Source organism: Oratosquilla oratoria, chromosome 40 (assembly GCF_046742065.1).
Source record: "Oratosquilla oratoria isolate Oo_2021 chromosome 40, ASM4674206v1, whole genome shotgun sequence".
In the NCBI taxonomy this organism is placed as follows: Eukaryota; Metazoa; Arthropoda; class Malacostraca; order Stomatopoda; family Squillidae; genus Oratosquilla; species Oratosquilla oratoria.
The window spans coordinates 24,579,876-24,594,875 of NC_134816.1; the positions used below are offsets into that span (position 1 = coordinate 24,579,876).

At 53.6% G+C, this 15,000-nt stretch overlaps 1 protein-coding gene across 6 annotated transcripts in view; it reads left to right on the forward strand.

The window, feature by feature from the left end:
- LOC143020683 (uncharacterized) overlaps positions 1–15,000 on the forward strand; it is a 707,077-nt gene that overhangs the window by 93,954 nt on the left and 598,123 nt on the right. For all 6 annotated transcript variants that reach the window (XM_076177294.1, XM_076177289.1, XM_076177290.1 and 3 more), the window contains exons 3-4: positions 165–566; positions 14,694–15,000. The exon at positions 14,694–15,000 is cut by the window's right edge and continues 20 nt beyond it. In XM_076177294.1, the coding sequence (XP_076033409.1) occupies positions 165–566; positions 14,694–15,000 (709 nt within the window). The remainder of the gene's footprint in view (positions 1–164; positions 567–14,693) is intronic.

The window sequence follows — 15,000 nt, forward strand, 5'->3', positions numbered from 1 at the left end:
CTTGTTTATTTTTCTTGTATATTAATTTGAGTATTTTGTTAATTTTTCTTGTATATTAATTTGGGTATTTTCTTGTTTATTTTTCTTGTATATATTAATTTGGGTATCTTCTGTTTTATTTTTCTTGTATATTAATTTGAGTATTTTCTTGTTTATTTTTCCAGTCAGCCGGTGAAGACCGCATGTCAGACATGGAACAAGAGGAACCTGGCCCCGGAGTGGGGGGCGGAGGCGGTGGCGTTGGCGTCGGCGTCGGCGTGGGCGTCGGCGTCGGCGTGGGCGTGGGCATGGGCATGGGCGGCAGGGACAGCCCCGTCAAGCCAGTCGGCCATTACGACGGGGAAGACATTTTGGCCAAACTACGTCAGCAGGTCAACGCCGCGTCTCTCCTCCACGGGGGCGGAGGGGGCGTGGGCCTAGGTGGCGGCAGGGAGATGATGGGCCCGGGGTCGCCCCCAGGACCCGGATCCCCGAACAATAACAACAACAATAACAACAACAACAATAATGGTCACAATCTGTATGACCGTCTGCATACGCTCTTGCAAGCCAAGATGAAGAAAGAGGTGAGTGTGTTTTTATTTTATTTTATATATATATTTTTTTTTTGGGGGGGGGTTAGGTCCCGACCCCCATCACCCGACTTTCAGATCTTTATCGCGTACCATTTTTGTCCTGATGCGACATCTCACGCCCTATGCTCTCACGATCAATCTCACGTTCTCTTCCCGTCCTCATCTCGTGTCATGAACACACGGGTACATACACACATACGAACACATGGTGTGTGTGTGTGTGTGTGTGTGTGTGTGTGTGTGTGTGTGTGTGTGTGTGTGTGTGTGTGTGCGCGCGCGCGCATTGCTCCCATACTGTATACTGCTCATAGTCATATTTGTCCTCAGTTTTCAAACATAACTTTAGATCAACTGTATCCGCCTGTACAGGTTCAGTCCTTAGGGAGTCGGAGGGAGTTGATAAGAAATTTTAAGGGGAGTAGAGGAAGGGAGTGAGAGTTTAAAGTTGAGTGATTGACGTTCTCTCTCTCTAATAGCAGAATTATGCTGTGTGACTCTGGTCCGTAGGGTGTCGCTGAATTCACTAAAGTATCGGTTGCATAAGTTATGCGGTCAGTGCCCTATACGGGGTATTGTGTGTGTGTGTGTGTGTGTGTGTGTGTGTGTGTGTGTGTGTGTGTGTGTGTGTGTGTGTGTGTGTGTGTGTGTGTGTGTGTGTGTGTGTGTGTGTGTGTGTGTGTGTGTGTGTGTGTGTGTGTGTGTGTGTGTGTGTGTGTGTGTGTGTGTGTGTGTGTGTGTGTGTGTGTGTGTGTGTGTGTGTGTGTGTGTGTGTGTGTGTGTGTGTGTGTGTGTGAGTGAGTGAGTGAGTGAGAGAGAGAGAGATTCACCACTGTCTTGGATCACATGTTCGACTCGTGATTGACATTTGTTACCCTCTTGGATGAGAGCTCAGAGCTCATGTATGGCCTGATCTCTCTCTCTCTCTCTCTCTTTCTCTCTCTCTCTCTCTCTCTCTCTCTCTCTTTCTCTCTCTCTTTCTCTCAAGGTTATGCTGGCATCCTGTAATCGGAATAGAATCATTTGGAATTAACCAGAATAAAGCTGTTATACATCACCACAGCAAAGAAATAGATTCCCTTGCTACTGTGAAGATGGGTGCCTAGGAAACGAATAAAATCGCCTAGCGGCAGTCATTATAAAAAAAATCATACCCGGAATGGTTTAGTAGAGATGCGTAGGGAAATTGATAAAATCGCTTGGCGCCAAGGCATCCCCGTTGGACCCAAGGCAGCCGTTTTGGACCGCAGGAAGCTCGTTGGACACAAGGCAGCCCTTTTTGGACCCAAGGCATCCCCGTTGGACCCCAGGCATCCCCGTAGGACCCCAGGCATCCCCGTTGGACCCAAGGCATCCCCGTAGCACCCAAGGAAGCTCCGTTGGACCCAAGGAAGCTCCGTTGGACCCAAGGAAGCTCCGTTGAACCCAAGGAAGCTCCGTTGGACCCAAAGCAGCCACGTTTGACCCAAGGCAGCCTTTTTTGGACCGCAGGAAGCTCGTTGGATCCAAGTCATCCCCGTTGGACCCAAGGCAACCCCGTTGGACCCAAGGCATCCCCGTTGGACCCAGGACATCCCCATTGGACCCAAGGCATCCCCGTTGGACCCAGGACATCCCCATTGGACCCAAGGCAGCCCCATTGGACCCAAGGAAGCTCCGATGGACCCAAGGCATCCCAGTTGGAACCAAGGCATCCCAGTTGGAACCAAGGCATCCCAGTTGGAACCAAGGCATCCCAGTTGGAACCAAGGCATCCCAGTTGGAACCAAGGCATCCCAGTTGGAACCAAGGCATCCCAGTTGGAACCAAGGCATCCCAGTTGGAACCAAGGCATCCCAGTTGGAACCAAGGCATCCCAGTTGGAACCAAGGCATCCCAGTTGGAACCAAGGCATCCCAGTTGGAACCAAGGCATCCCAGTTGGAACCAAGGCATCCCAGTTGGAACCAAGGCATCCCAGTTGGAACCAAGGCATCCCAGTTGGAACCAAGGCATCCCAGTTGGAACCAAGGCATCCCAGTTGGAACCAAGGCATCCCAGTTGGAACCAAGGCATCCCTATTGGACCCAAGGCATCCCCGTAGGACCTAGGGAAGCTTCGCTGGACCCAAGGAAGCTCCGTTGGACCCAGTCCGAGTTGTCACATGTAAAACTGTCTCCAGCGTCCAATATTACCTCCATAAAAGTTTAATTGTACTATTCCAACGACCAACCCGCGCGCAACCCCGCACCCCCGTCCCCCACTCCTACTCCTCTCCCTGCCCCTCTCCCTACCTCACTAAGCCCTTCTTTGCTCTCTCGCTCTCCCTCACTCTCTTTATTTTTCTTTTTATCTTTCTCGTTCTCTTTATCTTTCTCTCTCTTTCTCTCTCTTTCTCTCTTTCTGTGTGTGTGTTTGCGTGTGTGTGTGTGTGTGTGTGTGTGTCTGTGTGTCTGTGTGTCTGTCTGTCTGTCTGTCTGTGTCTGTCTGTCTCTCTACCTTTTCTTTTTCATCTCGTCTTTCTCTTCCTCCACAACCACTTTCTCCTCTACTTCTTCCTCTTCCTCCTCCTCCTCCTCCTCCTCCTCCTCCTCTTTCCCCCTCCTCTTCCCCCTCCTTTCTCCTCCTTTTCCAGTGTGACACTGCATCTACCCGTGTTAAGGTCGTTAACCGCGTCAGTTCGGTGGTGTCATAGTTAACACATCAACTGCGGAGTTTCCTTCACCAGATCACCCGAGTCAGCAGGGCTAGCACGTCAGTCTATTTCGTCATTGCGTACATAGAAAACGACCATGATCGTGGAGATCGTGAGAGTAGGGGTCCCTCAAATTGAATAAAATCGCCTGGCGGCAGTCTGAGGTTGTTTAAAAGGTGACCCAATTCGAGAACGGGAGATGAATGAAATGGCCTGGCGGTAGCCAGAATAAACACATGAAAGTGGAAGTACGGAAAGGGAACGATGAATGGAGATATGGTGTAACAGTGTACAAGGGCTAAACATGATCAAACACCACAAATAATGATAATAATGATAATGATAACGATGATGATAATGGTAACGATGATGATAATAGTAATGATAACGACGATGATAATAATAATAATAATAATGATAACGATGATGATAATGATAATGATAACGATGATAATAATAAAGATAACGATAATAATAATAACGATGAAAATAATAATAATAACGATGATAATACTAATGATAACGATGATAATAATAATGATAACGATGATAATAATAATGATAACGATGATAATAATGATAGTAATAATGATGATGCTAATAAGGATGATCATCTATACACCAAGGGCTTTTTCCCCCTTATAAGGGAGATAGACAAATCAAAAGGCACTCATCCACTCCCACCCATTCCACTCCCATCCTCCACCCTTGCCTCCCAGCCCATCTTAGCTCCTCGTGGATGATGGACCATCCGCATTAATCATTATCAGACAGGTATGATGATGATGATAATAACAGTAGTAGTAATAATAATAAGTTATAATAAATCGCTAGATTAGCCTGAATAGATATATCGGTCGATACGAAGATCTAAGGTGATTGGTCAAGTGTGGGCACCCTGGTCGGATCGTTGCGTATCCGACTGGAATCGTGGGGGACTCTGCCGGGGATCTTGGTCGCCCGAGGCGCGCGCGCGCGCAGTCTTGCGTGGAAACGAATGGAATTTGCGGCGTCAGGCCAGGTGGGCCAAGGGTCTGCCGGAATCTGTCATAGTCTGTCGTTTTTCGCGGTCCATCATCATCATGTAAAGAGAGAGAGAGAGAAAGAGAAGAGAGGGGTGATGGAGAGAGAGAGAGAGGGAGGAACGGAGAGGGAGAGAAATAGAGAGAGGGATGGGGAGGGAGAGAGAGAGAGAGGGGGTAGGGGGAGAGAGAGGGTTGGGGAGAGAGAGAAAGGGGGAGAAGGGAGGGGGAGAGAGAGAGAGGGGGAGGGGAGGAGAGAGAGAGAGAGGGGGAGGGGAGGAGAGAGAGAGAGGGGGAGGGGAGAGAGAGAGAGAGAGGGGGAGGGAGAGAGAGAGAGAGGGGGGGAGGGGGAGAGAGAGAGAGAGAGGGAGGGAGAGAGAGAGAGAGAGGGGGAGGGGGAGAGAGAGAAAGAGAGGGAGAGAGAGAGAGAGAGAGAGAGAAGGGGAGGGGGAGAGAGAGAGAGAGAGAGAGAGAGAGAGGGGGTGGGGGAGGGGGGGAGGGGGAGAGAGCGGGGGGGGGGAGGGGGAGAGAGAGAGGGGGGGGGGGGGGGAGAGAGAGAGGGGGGGGTGGAGGGCGAGCGAGGGGAGAGAGAGAGGGGTGGAGCTCGCCGGGGAGGGGGGGCGCTCTCGAGACGTCGCCACGCCCCCCAGGAAGCGCTAAGTAGTTGCGGCCGAAGCTGTCACCTTTACCCTATGTGTATACGCTTCAGGGACGGTTGGGACAGCAGCTAATTAACAATCACTGTTGGAAAAGAGAAAAAGTTAAATTTTATGTATGTATGTGCACAAGTACGTAGGTATACATACGCACACATACGTACACGCGTTGGGTTCTGATCTCGTTTCGTAGTTCTTATGCTTTGGGTTCGATCCCCAATGGCTCGCGCCGTGTCGAAGAAGCAACCCGAGTCGAAACAAGAAAAGGGCACTTCACTGAAGAAAGAGATCCGATTTGTGTCATATTTACTTATGACAACTCATGACGTCATATGGGTCGTTTTCTCTCCCGAGGTGAACTGTCCTGTTCTTGTTCGGACTTTGGGTGTAACGACACATGAAGATATGGACGTCGCGTGTCGGGGCAAGAGGGACACAAGTCCAGAAGACGACGACGACGACGACGACGACGACAACTGTCCATAAAATCGTAATTGTCGTACATTAGCACATAATCGAATGGAGGTTTTTATCGTCTTCTTTATATAGAGCTCCACCTTTTCCTCCTCCTCATTCTCCTCCTCCTCCTCATTCTCCTCCTCCTCCTCCTCATTCCCCTCCTCCTCCTCATTCCCCTCCTCCTCATTCCCCTCCTCCTCATTCCCCTCCTCCTCCTCATTCCCCTCCTCCTCCTCATTCCCCTCCTCATTCCCCTCCTCCTCCTCATTCCCCTCCTCCTCATTCCCCTCCTCCTCCTCATTCCCCTCCTCATTCTTCTTCCCTCCTCCTCATTCTCCTTCCCTCCTCCTCATTCCCCCTCCTCTTCATTCTCCTTCTCTCCTCATTCTGCTTCCCTCCTCCTCCTCCCCTCCTCCTCCTTCTCATTCCCCTCCTCCTCCTCCTTCCCTCCTCCTCATTCCCCTCCTCCTCATTCCCCTCCTCCTCATTCCCCTCCTCCTCATTCCCCTCCTCCTCATTCCCCTCCTCCTCATTCCCCTCCTCTTCCTCATTCCCCTCATCTTCCTCATTCCCCTCATCTTTCTCATTCCCCTCTTCCTCATTCCCCTCTTCCTCATTCCCCTCCTCATCATTCCCCTCCTCCTCATCATTCCCCTCCTCATTCCCCTCTTCATCATTCCTCTCCTCATTCCCCTCCTCATCATTCCCCTCCTCATTCCCCTCCTCCTCATCATTCCCCTCCTCATTCCCCTCCTCATCATTCCTCTCCTCCTCATTCCCCTCCTCATTCCCCTCCTCCTCATTCCCCTCCTCCTCATTCCCCTCCTCCTCATTCCCCTCCTCCTCATTCCCCTCCTACTCCTCATTCCCCTCCTCCTCATTCCCCTCCTCATTCCCCTCCTCATTCCCCTCCTCCCTCCTCCTCCTCATTCCCCTCCTCCTCATTCTCCTCCTCCTCCTCATTCCCCTCCTCCTCCTCATTCCCCTCCTCCTCATTCCCCTCCTCCTTATTCCCCTCCTCATTCCCCTCCTCCTCCTCATTCCCCTCCTCATTCCCCTCCTCATTCCCCTCCTCATTCCCCTCCTCATTCCCCTCCTCCTCGTTCCCCTCCTCCTCATTCCCCTCCTCCTCCTCCTCCTCATTCCCCTCCTCCTCCTCCTCCTCATTCCCCTCCTCCTCCTCCTCCTCCTCCTCATTCCCCTCCTCCTCCTCATTCCCCTCCTCATTCCCCTCCTCATTCCCCTCCTCCTCCTCCTCATTCCCCTCCTCCTCCTCATTCCCCTCCTCATTCCCCTCCTCCTCCACATTCCCCCTCCTCATTCCCCCCTCCTCCTCCTCATTCTCCTCCTCTTCCTCATTCTCCTCCTCTTCCTCATTCTCCTCCTCTTCCTCATTCCCCTACTCATTCCCCTACTCCTCATTCCCCTACTCCTCCTCCCCCTACCTCCTCATTCCCCTACTCCTCATTCCCCTACTCCTCATTCCCCTACTCCTCATTCCCCTACTCCTCATTCCCCTCCTCCTCCTCCTCATTCCCCTACTCCTCCTCATTCCCCTACTCCTCCTCCTTCCCCTACTCCTCCTCATTCCCCTACTCCTCATTCCCCTACTCCTCCTCATTCCCCTACTCCTCCTCATTCCCCTACTCCTCATTCCCCTACTCCTCATTCCCCTACTCCTCATTCCCCTACTCCTCATTCCCCTACTCCTCCTCATTCCCCTACTCCTCATTCCCCTACTCCTCCTCATTCCCCTACTCCTCCTCATTCCCCTACTCCTCCTCATTCCCCTACTCCTCCTCATTCCCCTACTCCTCCTCCTCATTCCCCTACTCCTCCTCATTCCCCTACTCCTCCTCATTCCCCTACTCCTCCTCATTCCCCTACTCCTCCTCCTCATTCCCCTACTCCTCCTCCTCATTCCCCTACTCCTCCTCCTCATTCCCCTACTCCTCCTCCTCATTCCCCTACTCCTCCTCCTCCTCATTCCCCTACTCCTCCTCCTCCTCATTCCCCTACTCCTCATTCCCCTACTCCTCATTCCCCTACTCCTCCTCATTCCCCTACTCCTCATTCCCCTACTCCTCATTCCCCTACTCATTCCCCTACTCATTCCCCTACTCATTCCCCTACTCATTCCCCTACTCCTCATTCCCCTACTCCTCATTCCCCTACTCCTCATTCCCCTACTCCTCATTCCCCTACTCCTCATTCCCCTACTCCTCATTCCCCTACTCCTCATTCCCCAACTCCTTCATCTCATTCCCCAACTCCTTCATCTCATTCCCCAACTCCTCCTTCATATCATTCCCCAACTCCTCCTCATTCCCCAACTCCTCCTCATTCCCCAACTCCTCCTTCTCATTCCCCAACTCCTCCATCTCATTCCCCAACTCCTCCATCTCATTCCCCAACTCCTCCATCTCATTCCCCAACTCCTCCATCTCATTCCCCAACTCCTCCTTCATCTCATTCCCCAACTCCTCCTTCATCTCATTCCCCAACTCCTCCTTCATCTCATTCCCCAACTCCTCCTTCATCTCATTCCCCAACTCCTCCTTCATCTCATTCCCCAACTCCTCCTTCATCTCATTCCCCAACTCCTCCTTCATCTCATTCCCCAACTCCTCCTTCATCTCATTCCCCAACTCCTCCTTCATCTCATTCCCCAACTCCTCCTTCATCTCATTCCCCAACTCCTCCTCCATCTCATTCCCCAACTCCTCATTCCCCTCCTCCTTCTCTTCCTCCTCCTCCCTCCTCCTCATTCCCCTCCTCCTTCTCTTCCTCCTCCTCCCTCCTCCTCATTCCCCTCCTCCTTCTCTTCCTCCTCCCTCCTCCTCCTCATTCCCCTCCTCCTCCTCATTCCCCTTCTCCTCATTTCCCTCCTCCTCTTCCTCCACCTCCTCATTTTTCTCCACTTCCTCCACCACCTCTTCATTCTCCTCCTTATCTTCATCCTCACCTTCATTCTCCTCCTTATCTTCATCCTCCTCTTCATTCTCCTCCTCCTCTTCATTCTCCTCCTCCTCTTCATTCTCCTCCTCCTCTTCATTCTCCTCCTCCTCTTCATTCTCCTCCTCCTCTTCATTCTCCTCCTTATCTTCATTCTCCTCCTTATCTTCATCCGCCTCCTTAGATTCATCCTCCTCCTTATCTTCATCCTCCTCCTTATCTTCATCCTCCTCCTTATCTTCATCCTCCTCCTTATCTTCATCCTCCTCCTTATCTTCATCCTCCTCCTCCTCCTTATTCTCCTCTCTCCTCCTCCTCCTTATTCTCCTTCCTCCTCCTTATTCTCCTCCCTCCTCCTCATTCTCCTCCCTCCTCCTCCTCCTCCTCCTCCCTCCTCCTCCTCCCTCCTCCCTCCTCCTCCTCCTCCCTCCTCCTCCTCCCTCCTCCCTCCTCCTCCTCCTCCCTCCCTCCTCCTCCTCCTCCTCCCTCCTCCTCCCTCCTCCTCCTCCTCCCTCCTCCCTCCTCCTCCTCCTCTCCCTCCTCCTCCCTCCTCCTCCTCCCTCCTCCTCCTCCCTCCTCCTCCTCCCTCCTCCTCCTCCCTCCTCTTCCTCCTCCCTCCTCCTCCCTCCTCCTCCTCCTCCCTCCTCCTCCCTCCTCCTCCTCCCTCCTCCTCCCTCCTCCTCCTCCCTCCTCCCTCCTCCGCTCCTCCTCCTCTCCGCCTCCTCTCCTCCTCCTCCTCCTTCTCCTCTCTCCTCCTCCTCCTCTCTCCTTCTCCTCCTCCTCCTCCTCTCTCCTCTCTCTCCTCCTCCTTCTCCTCTCTCCTCCTCCCTCCTCCTCCTCCTCCACCTTTTCCTTTTTTCCCTCCTCATTCTCCTTCCTCCTCATTCTCCTTCCTCCTCATTCTCCTTCCTCCTCATTCTCCTTCCTCCTCATTCTCCTTCCTCCTCATTCTCCTCCCTCCTCATTCTCCTCCCTCCTCATTCTCCTTCCTCCTCATTCTCCTTCCTCCTCATTCTCCTTCCTCCTCATTCTCCTTCCTCCTCATTCTCCTCCCTCCTCATTCTCCTCCCTCCTCATTCTCCTCCCTCCTCCTCCTCCTCCTCCTCCTCCTCCTCATTTTCCCCCTCCACCTCCTCCTCCTCATTTTCCCCCTCCACCTCCTCCTCCTCATTTTCCCCCTCCTCACTGCCATTCTACTACCTCCTCCTTCCCCTCATTCTCCCCCTCATTCTCCCCCTCATTCTCTTTCCTCCTCCTCCTCATTCTCCCCCTCCTCATTCTCCCCCTCCTCATTCTCCCCCTCCTCATTCTCCCCTCTACCTCCTCCTCCTTCTCCCTCCTCCTCCTCCCTCCTCCTCCTCCCCTCCTCCTCCTCCCTCCTCCTCCTCCCTCCTCCCTCCTCCTCCTCCCTCCTCCTCCCTCCTCCTCCCTCCTTCCTCCTCCTCCACCTCCCCCCTCCTCCTCCCTCCTCCTCCTCCCTCCTCCTCCTCCCTCCTCCTGCTCCCTCCTCCTCCTCCCTCCTCCTGCTCCCTCCTCCTCCTCCCTCCTCCTGCTCCCTCCTCCTCCTCCCTCTTCCTTCTCCTCCCTCTTCCTTCTCCTCCCTCTTCCTTCTCCTCCCTCTTCCTTCTCCTCCCTCTTCCTTCTCCTCCCTCTTCCTTCTCCTCCCTCTTCCTTCTCCTCCCTCTTCCTTCTCCTCCCTCTTCCTTCTCCTCCCTCTTCCTTCTCCTCCCTCTTCCTTCTCCTCCCTCTTCCTTCTCCTCCCTCCTCCTCCTTCTCCTCCCTCTTCCTTCTCCTCCCTCTTCCTTCTCCTCCCTCTTCCTTCTCCTCTCTCTTCCTTCTCCTCCCTCCTCCTCCTTCTCCTCCCTCCTCCTCCTTCTCCTCCCTCCTCCTCCTTCTCCTCCTCCTTGTCCTTATCATGTCTGCTTCGACGTCATCCTTGGACTCGTCCTCAAGCTGCCGCAGGTAGTAGGAGGGACCTTATCGCATGATGCTACCCTCCCACTCCTCCTCCCTCCTCCTCCTCCTCCTCCTCCTCCTCGTGTCGCGGTCTCTTCCTGTCATCAGGGTGCGAGGACCATGTCACCTCTTCCTTTATTGCACGCAGATCTCTTATCGTCCTTCTCACTCTCCTCCTCCTCCTCCTCCTCCCTCTCCTCCTCCTCCCTCTCCTCCTCCTCCCTCTCCTCCTCCTCCCTCTCCTCCTCCTCCCTCTCCTCCTCCTCCCTCTCCTCCTCCTCCTCCTCCTCCTCCTCCCTCTCCTCCTCCTCCTCCCTCTCCTCCTCCTCCCTCTCCTCCTCCTCCCTCTCCTCCTCCTCCCTCTCCTCCTCCTCCCTCTCCTCCTCCTCCCTCTCCTCCTCCTCCCTCTCCTCCTCCTCCCTCTCCTCCTCCTCCCTCTCTTCCTCCCTCTCTTCCTCACTCTCCTCCTCACTCTCCTCCTCCTCCCTCTCCTCCTCCTCCCTCTCCTCCTCCTCCCTCTCCTCCTCCTCCCTCTCCTCCTCCTCCCTCCTCCTCCTCCTCCCTCTCCTCCTCCCTCTCCTCCTCCTCCCTCTCCTCCTCCTCCTCCTCCCTCTACTCTTCCTCCTCCTCCCTCTACTCTTCCTCCTCCTCCCTCTACTCTTCCTCCTCCTCCCTCTACTCTTCCTCCTCCTCCCTCTACTCTTCCTCCTCCTCCCTCTACTCTTCCTCCTCCTCCCTCTCCTCTTCCTCCTCCCTCTTCTCCTCCCTCTCCTCCTCCCTCTTCTCCTCCCTCTCCTCCTCCCTCTCCTCTTCCTTCTCCCTCTCCTCCTCCCTCTCCTCTTCCTTCTCCCTCTCCTCTTCCTTCTCCCTCTCCTCTTCCTCCTCCTCCCTCTCCTCCTCCTGTTCCTCTCCCTCTCCTCCTCCTCCTCTCCTCCTCCCTCTCCTCCCTCCTCCCTTCCTCCTCCCTCTCCTCTTCCTCCTCCCTCTCCTCCTCCCTCTCCTCCTCCCTCTCCTCCTCCTCCCTTCCTCCTCCCCTCCTCTTCCTCCTCCCCTCCTCTTCCTCCTCCCCTCCTCTTCCTCCTCCCCTCCTCTTCCTCCTCCCCTCCTCTTCCTCCTCCCCTCCTCTTCCTCCTCCCCTCCTCTTCCTCCTCCCCTCCTCTTCCTCCTCCCCTCCTCTTCCTCCTCCCTCCTCTTCCTTCTCCCTCCTCTTCCTTCTCCCTTCTCTTCCTTCTCCCTCCTCTTCCTTCTCCCTCCTCTTCCTTCTCCCTCCTCTTCCTTCTCCCTCCTCTTCCTTCTCCCTCCTCTTCCTTCTCCCTCCTCTTCCTTCTCCCTCCTCTTCCTTCTCCCTCCTCTTCCTTCTCCCTCCTCTTCCTTCTCCCTCCTCTTCCTTCTCCCTCCTCTTCCGCCTCCCTCTCTTCCTCCTCCTCTTCCTCCCTCTCCTACGCCTCCCTTTCCTCCTCCTCCATCTCTTCCTCCTCTTCCCTCTCCTACGCATCCCTTTCCTCCTTCTCCCTCTCCTCCTCCTCCCTCTCTTATGTCTCCTCTCCCTCCTCCTCACTTTCCTCCTCTCTCATCCGCCTCCCTCTCCCCTGGCCCCCTCTCCCTACCCTCCATCTCTCTCGCCTTCATCTCCTCCTCCCTCTCTCCCGCTTTCATCTCCTCACTCCTGTCCTCTTCCCACTCTTCCTCCCTCCCACTACTCCTCTCATCCACTCTTCCTCTCTCCTACTCCCCCTCTCATCCACTCTTCCTCTGTCCCACTCCTCCTCTCATCCACTCTTCCTCTCTCCCACTCCTCCTCTCCCACCACCCCCTCACCCACCACCCCCTCACCCACCACCCCCTCACCCACCACCACTCCCTCCTATTCTCTTCTTGTCCTGTCGACGCATCCCACTCTCCTTCTGGTCTCCACTTCTCCCCTTCTCTCCATCCCTCCCCCTCTTCCCCTCCCCTCCCCCTCTCCCCTCCTCCTCTCCCCTCCTCCTCTTCCCCTCCTCTTCCCCTCCTCCTCTTCCCCTTCCTCCTCTTGCCCTCCCCTTCCCCATCCCCTCTTTCCCTCCCCCTCTCTCCCTCCCCCTCTCCTTCTTTTCCTTCCCCTCCCCCTCTTTTCCTTCCCCTCCTCCTCCTTCTCCTCTCCCTCCCCCTCCCCCTCCCCCTCCCCCTCTTCCCCTCCCTGCCTTTACTTTTTCCTAACCCGAAGCCAAAGTCGCTGAGGTTGTTCGAATGATTGAAACAACAGACGTCACCTGTAAATATTTCATTAACATATTCTTCTCAATTACTTTTTTCTCCCGCTGAATATTTTGCATGTTCGTTTATATTACCCAGACTTTCAACATTTCTTGTCAATATTGACCTTGAATGGCGAATGAGGTAAAATCTACTGAATGAAGCTTTATTTCCACCAATCAGGGGAAAGTATTTATGGGAGGGGGCGGAGCTTCGGGGAGGAGGAGCTCCAAGGGGGCGGGGCTTAAGTGCCCAGTTCTCGCGGATGGAATATCACATTGGTTCCCCTCCCCCGGAATCGTCTATATCTTTCGGAATCAAACTCGGGACCACGATCTGGGGAACCTAGTTGAAAACAATCCGCCAATCGGGACATCGTCGGTGGAAGAAATGCAAATGCGGGTTGACCACTGAGGCTTCGCTGTGACGTCATCATCTTATGACGTCGAAGCGCGGATTTGCGTTTCTATTGGTAGATGGCTCTTCTTCATCCCGGGATGTGGCTCAATGACGACTCCTACCTCCAACTTCCAACCTCCTACTTCGAACCTCCTACTTCCAACCTCCTACCTTCAACATTCAACCTTTTACCTCCTACCTCCAACATTTTACCTCCTACCTCCAACATTTTACCTCCTACCTCCAACATTTTACCTCCTACCTCCAACCTTTTACCTCCTACCTCCAACCTTCAACCTCTTACCTCCAACCTTTTACCTCCTACCTCTTACCTTCAACCTCCAACCTCCTACCTCCAACCTCCATTTGTACATACATATACCAAGGCTTTTTCCCCCTTACAAGGGGGTAGCCAAAAAGAAAAAGGCACAAAATCAATCCCATCCATTCCACCCCTGAATACACTCCACACCCCTCCACCCTCCCTCTTATCTTAGCACCTCCTGAATGACGGGTCATCCCTGCACCTTGTCCACTGCCCTGGGTCAGAAGCAGTATCGCAAGACACAGCACATCCACAGCAAGGCCGCTTCATTAAATCGGCGACCCCCCTCTCCGTCCCCCCATTGCATAAAATGAGAGGACGGGGAGAAATCCCTTCGGGCTGCGTCAAATTTTGCTCACACATACTACCTCACCCCCCATCCACCCGCCCATTCCACCTCATGCTATCACAACATCATCCATATACAACCATTCTCCATTCAGCCCTGTCTTCTGTCCTCTCCCGTCCTTCCTCAACAGACATTCCCCTCTTCCCCAAAGCCCCCTTCACCCCATCCATCCACCTCATCCGAGGACGTCCCCTCATGTTCACTCCCTCCACATCTGCCTTCCACACCTCTTTTACTAGTCTTTCTTCACTCATTCTTTCCATGTGTCCAAACCATCCTAATATTCTTTCATTAACCCTATCTCCCAGCTCCTTTTCCACCCCTGAAGAACATTTAGACAGTGTGTCTAACATTCGTATAGATTTAGAATCTCTTTGTTATATGTGACGGAAAGATAACTTGATATTTGGAAATTTGATTTTTTTTTTTTTTACGAACTTTTAACTGTCGGCGCTGGTAAAGCTTGTGGAAGCCCAGTGTGATGACCTCAGATTGTTTTACTGAGTCGTGGCTAATTGGGGGGAGGGTTCTCAGTGATAAGTAGAACAATCACGTGATTGTAGCTGGAACGACCATTGACTGCTGCATCATGTCTTCATGTCTATGCCTTCTCTCTCTGCCTGCACGTCTTCGCATATTTGTACCTATGTCTGAATATGCTCATATGTCTTACTCTCTTCGTATGTCTGCGTAAGTGTTTCCAGAAGGCTCCATATATATATATATATCTACGTATGTCTTCATATGTCAGTGTTTGTCTGTCTGGTTCCATATCTTGTACTTGCTAATGGGCTTCCGCTGCAGGGAAATACACACACACACACACACACACATGCACACACGCACACACACACACACGTACACACACACACACACACACACACACACACACACACACACACACACACACACACACACACACACACACACACACACACACACACACACACACACACAATCGTCATAGTTGTCTGTATTGTATTTAATTCTACATTATGTTATTTTATTTTGTTTTAATTTATCATTATTTTATTTTTTAATTTATATTTCCTAGCGCACCTCTTCAATCGTTTTTCCCTTTTTGGTTCTTTGCAGGAGAGCGGCGACGGGAGCGACGAAGACTCCCGGGACCTCCTGGCGAGGGCCGAGGTCCTGCAGAGGCAGCGCGAGTCCCTCCTCTCGTCGCCCCACGCCCTCATGAACGCCATGCGGGGCGGGGCGCCGCCCTCGCTCGTGCCCCCGGGGCATCACTTGCCCTTCATCCCCACCACACTGGGCTTGCCCCCAACGCCTCAGTTGCCCCCTACGCCTGGCTCGGCGGGCTCGAGGGACTCCTCCGGTAATGGCGCCCGCACGCCCTCGCACACGCCCGAGCCGCATCAGAGCCAGCAGTCCTGGAGCT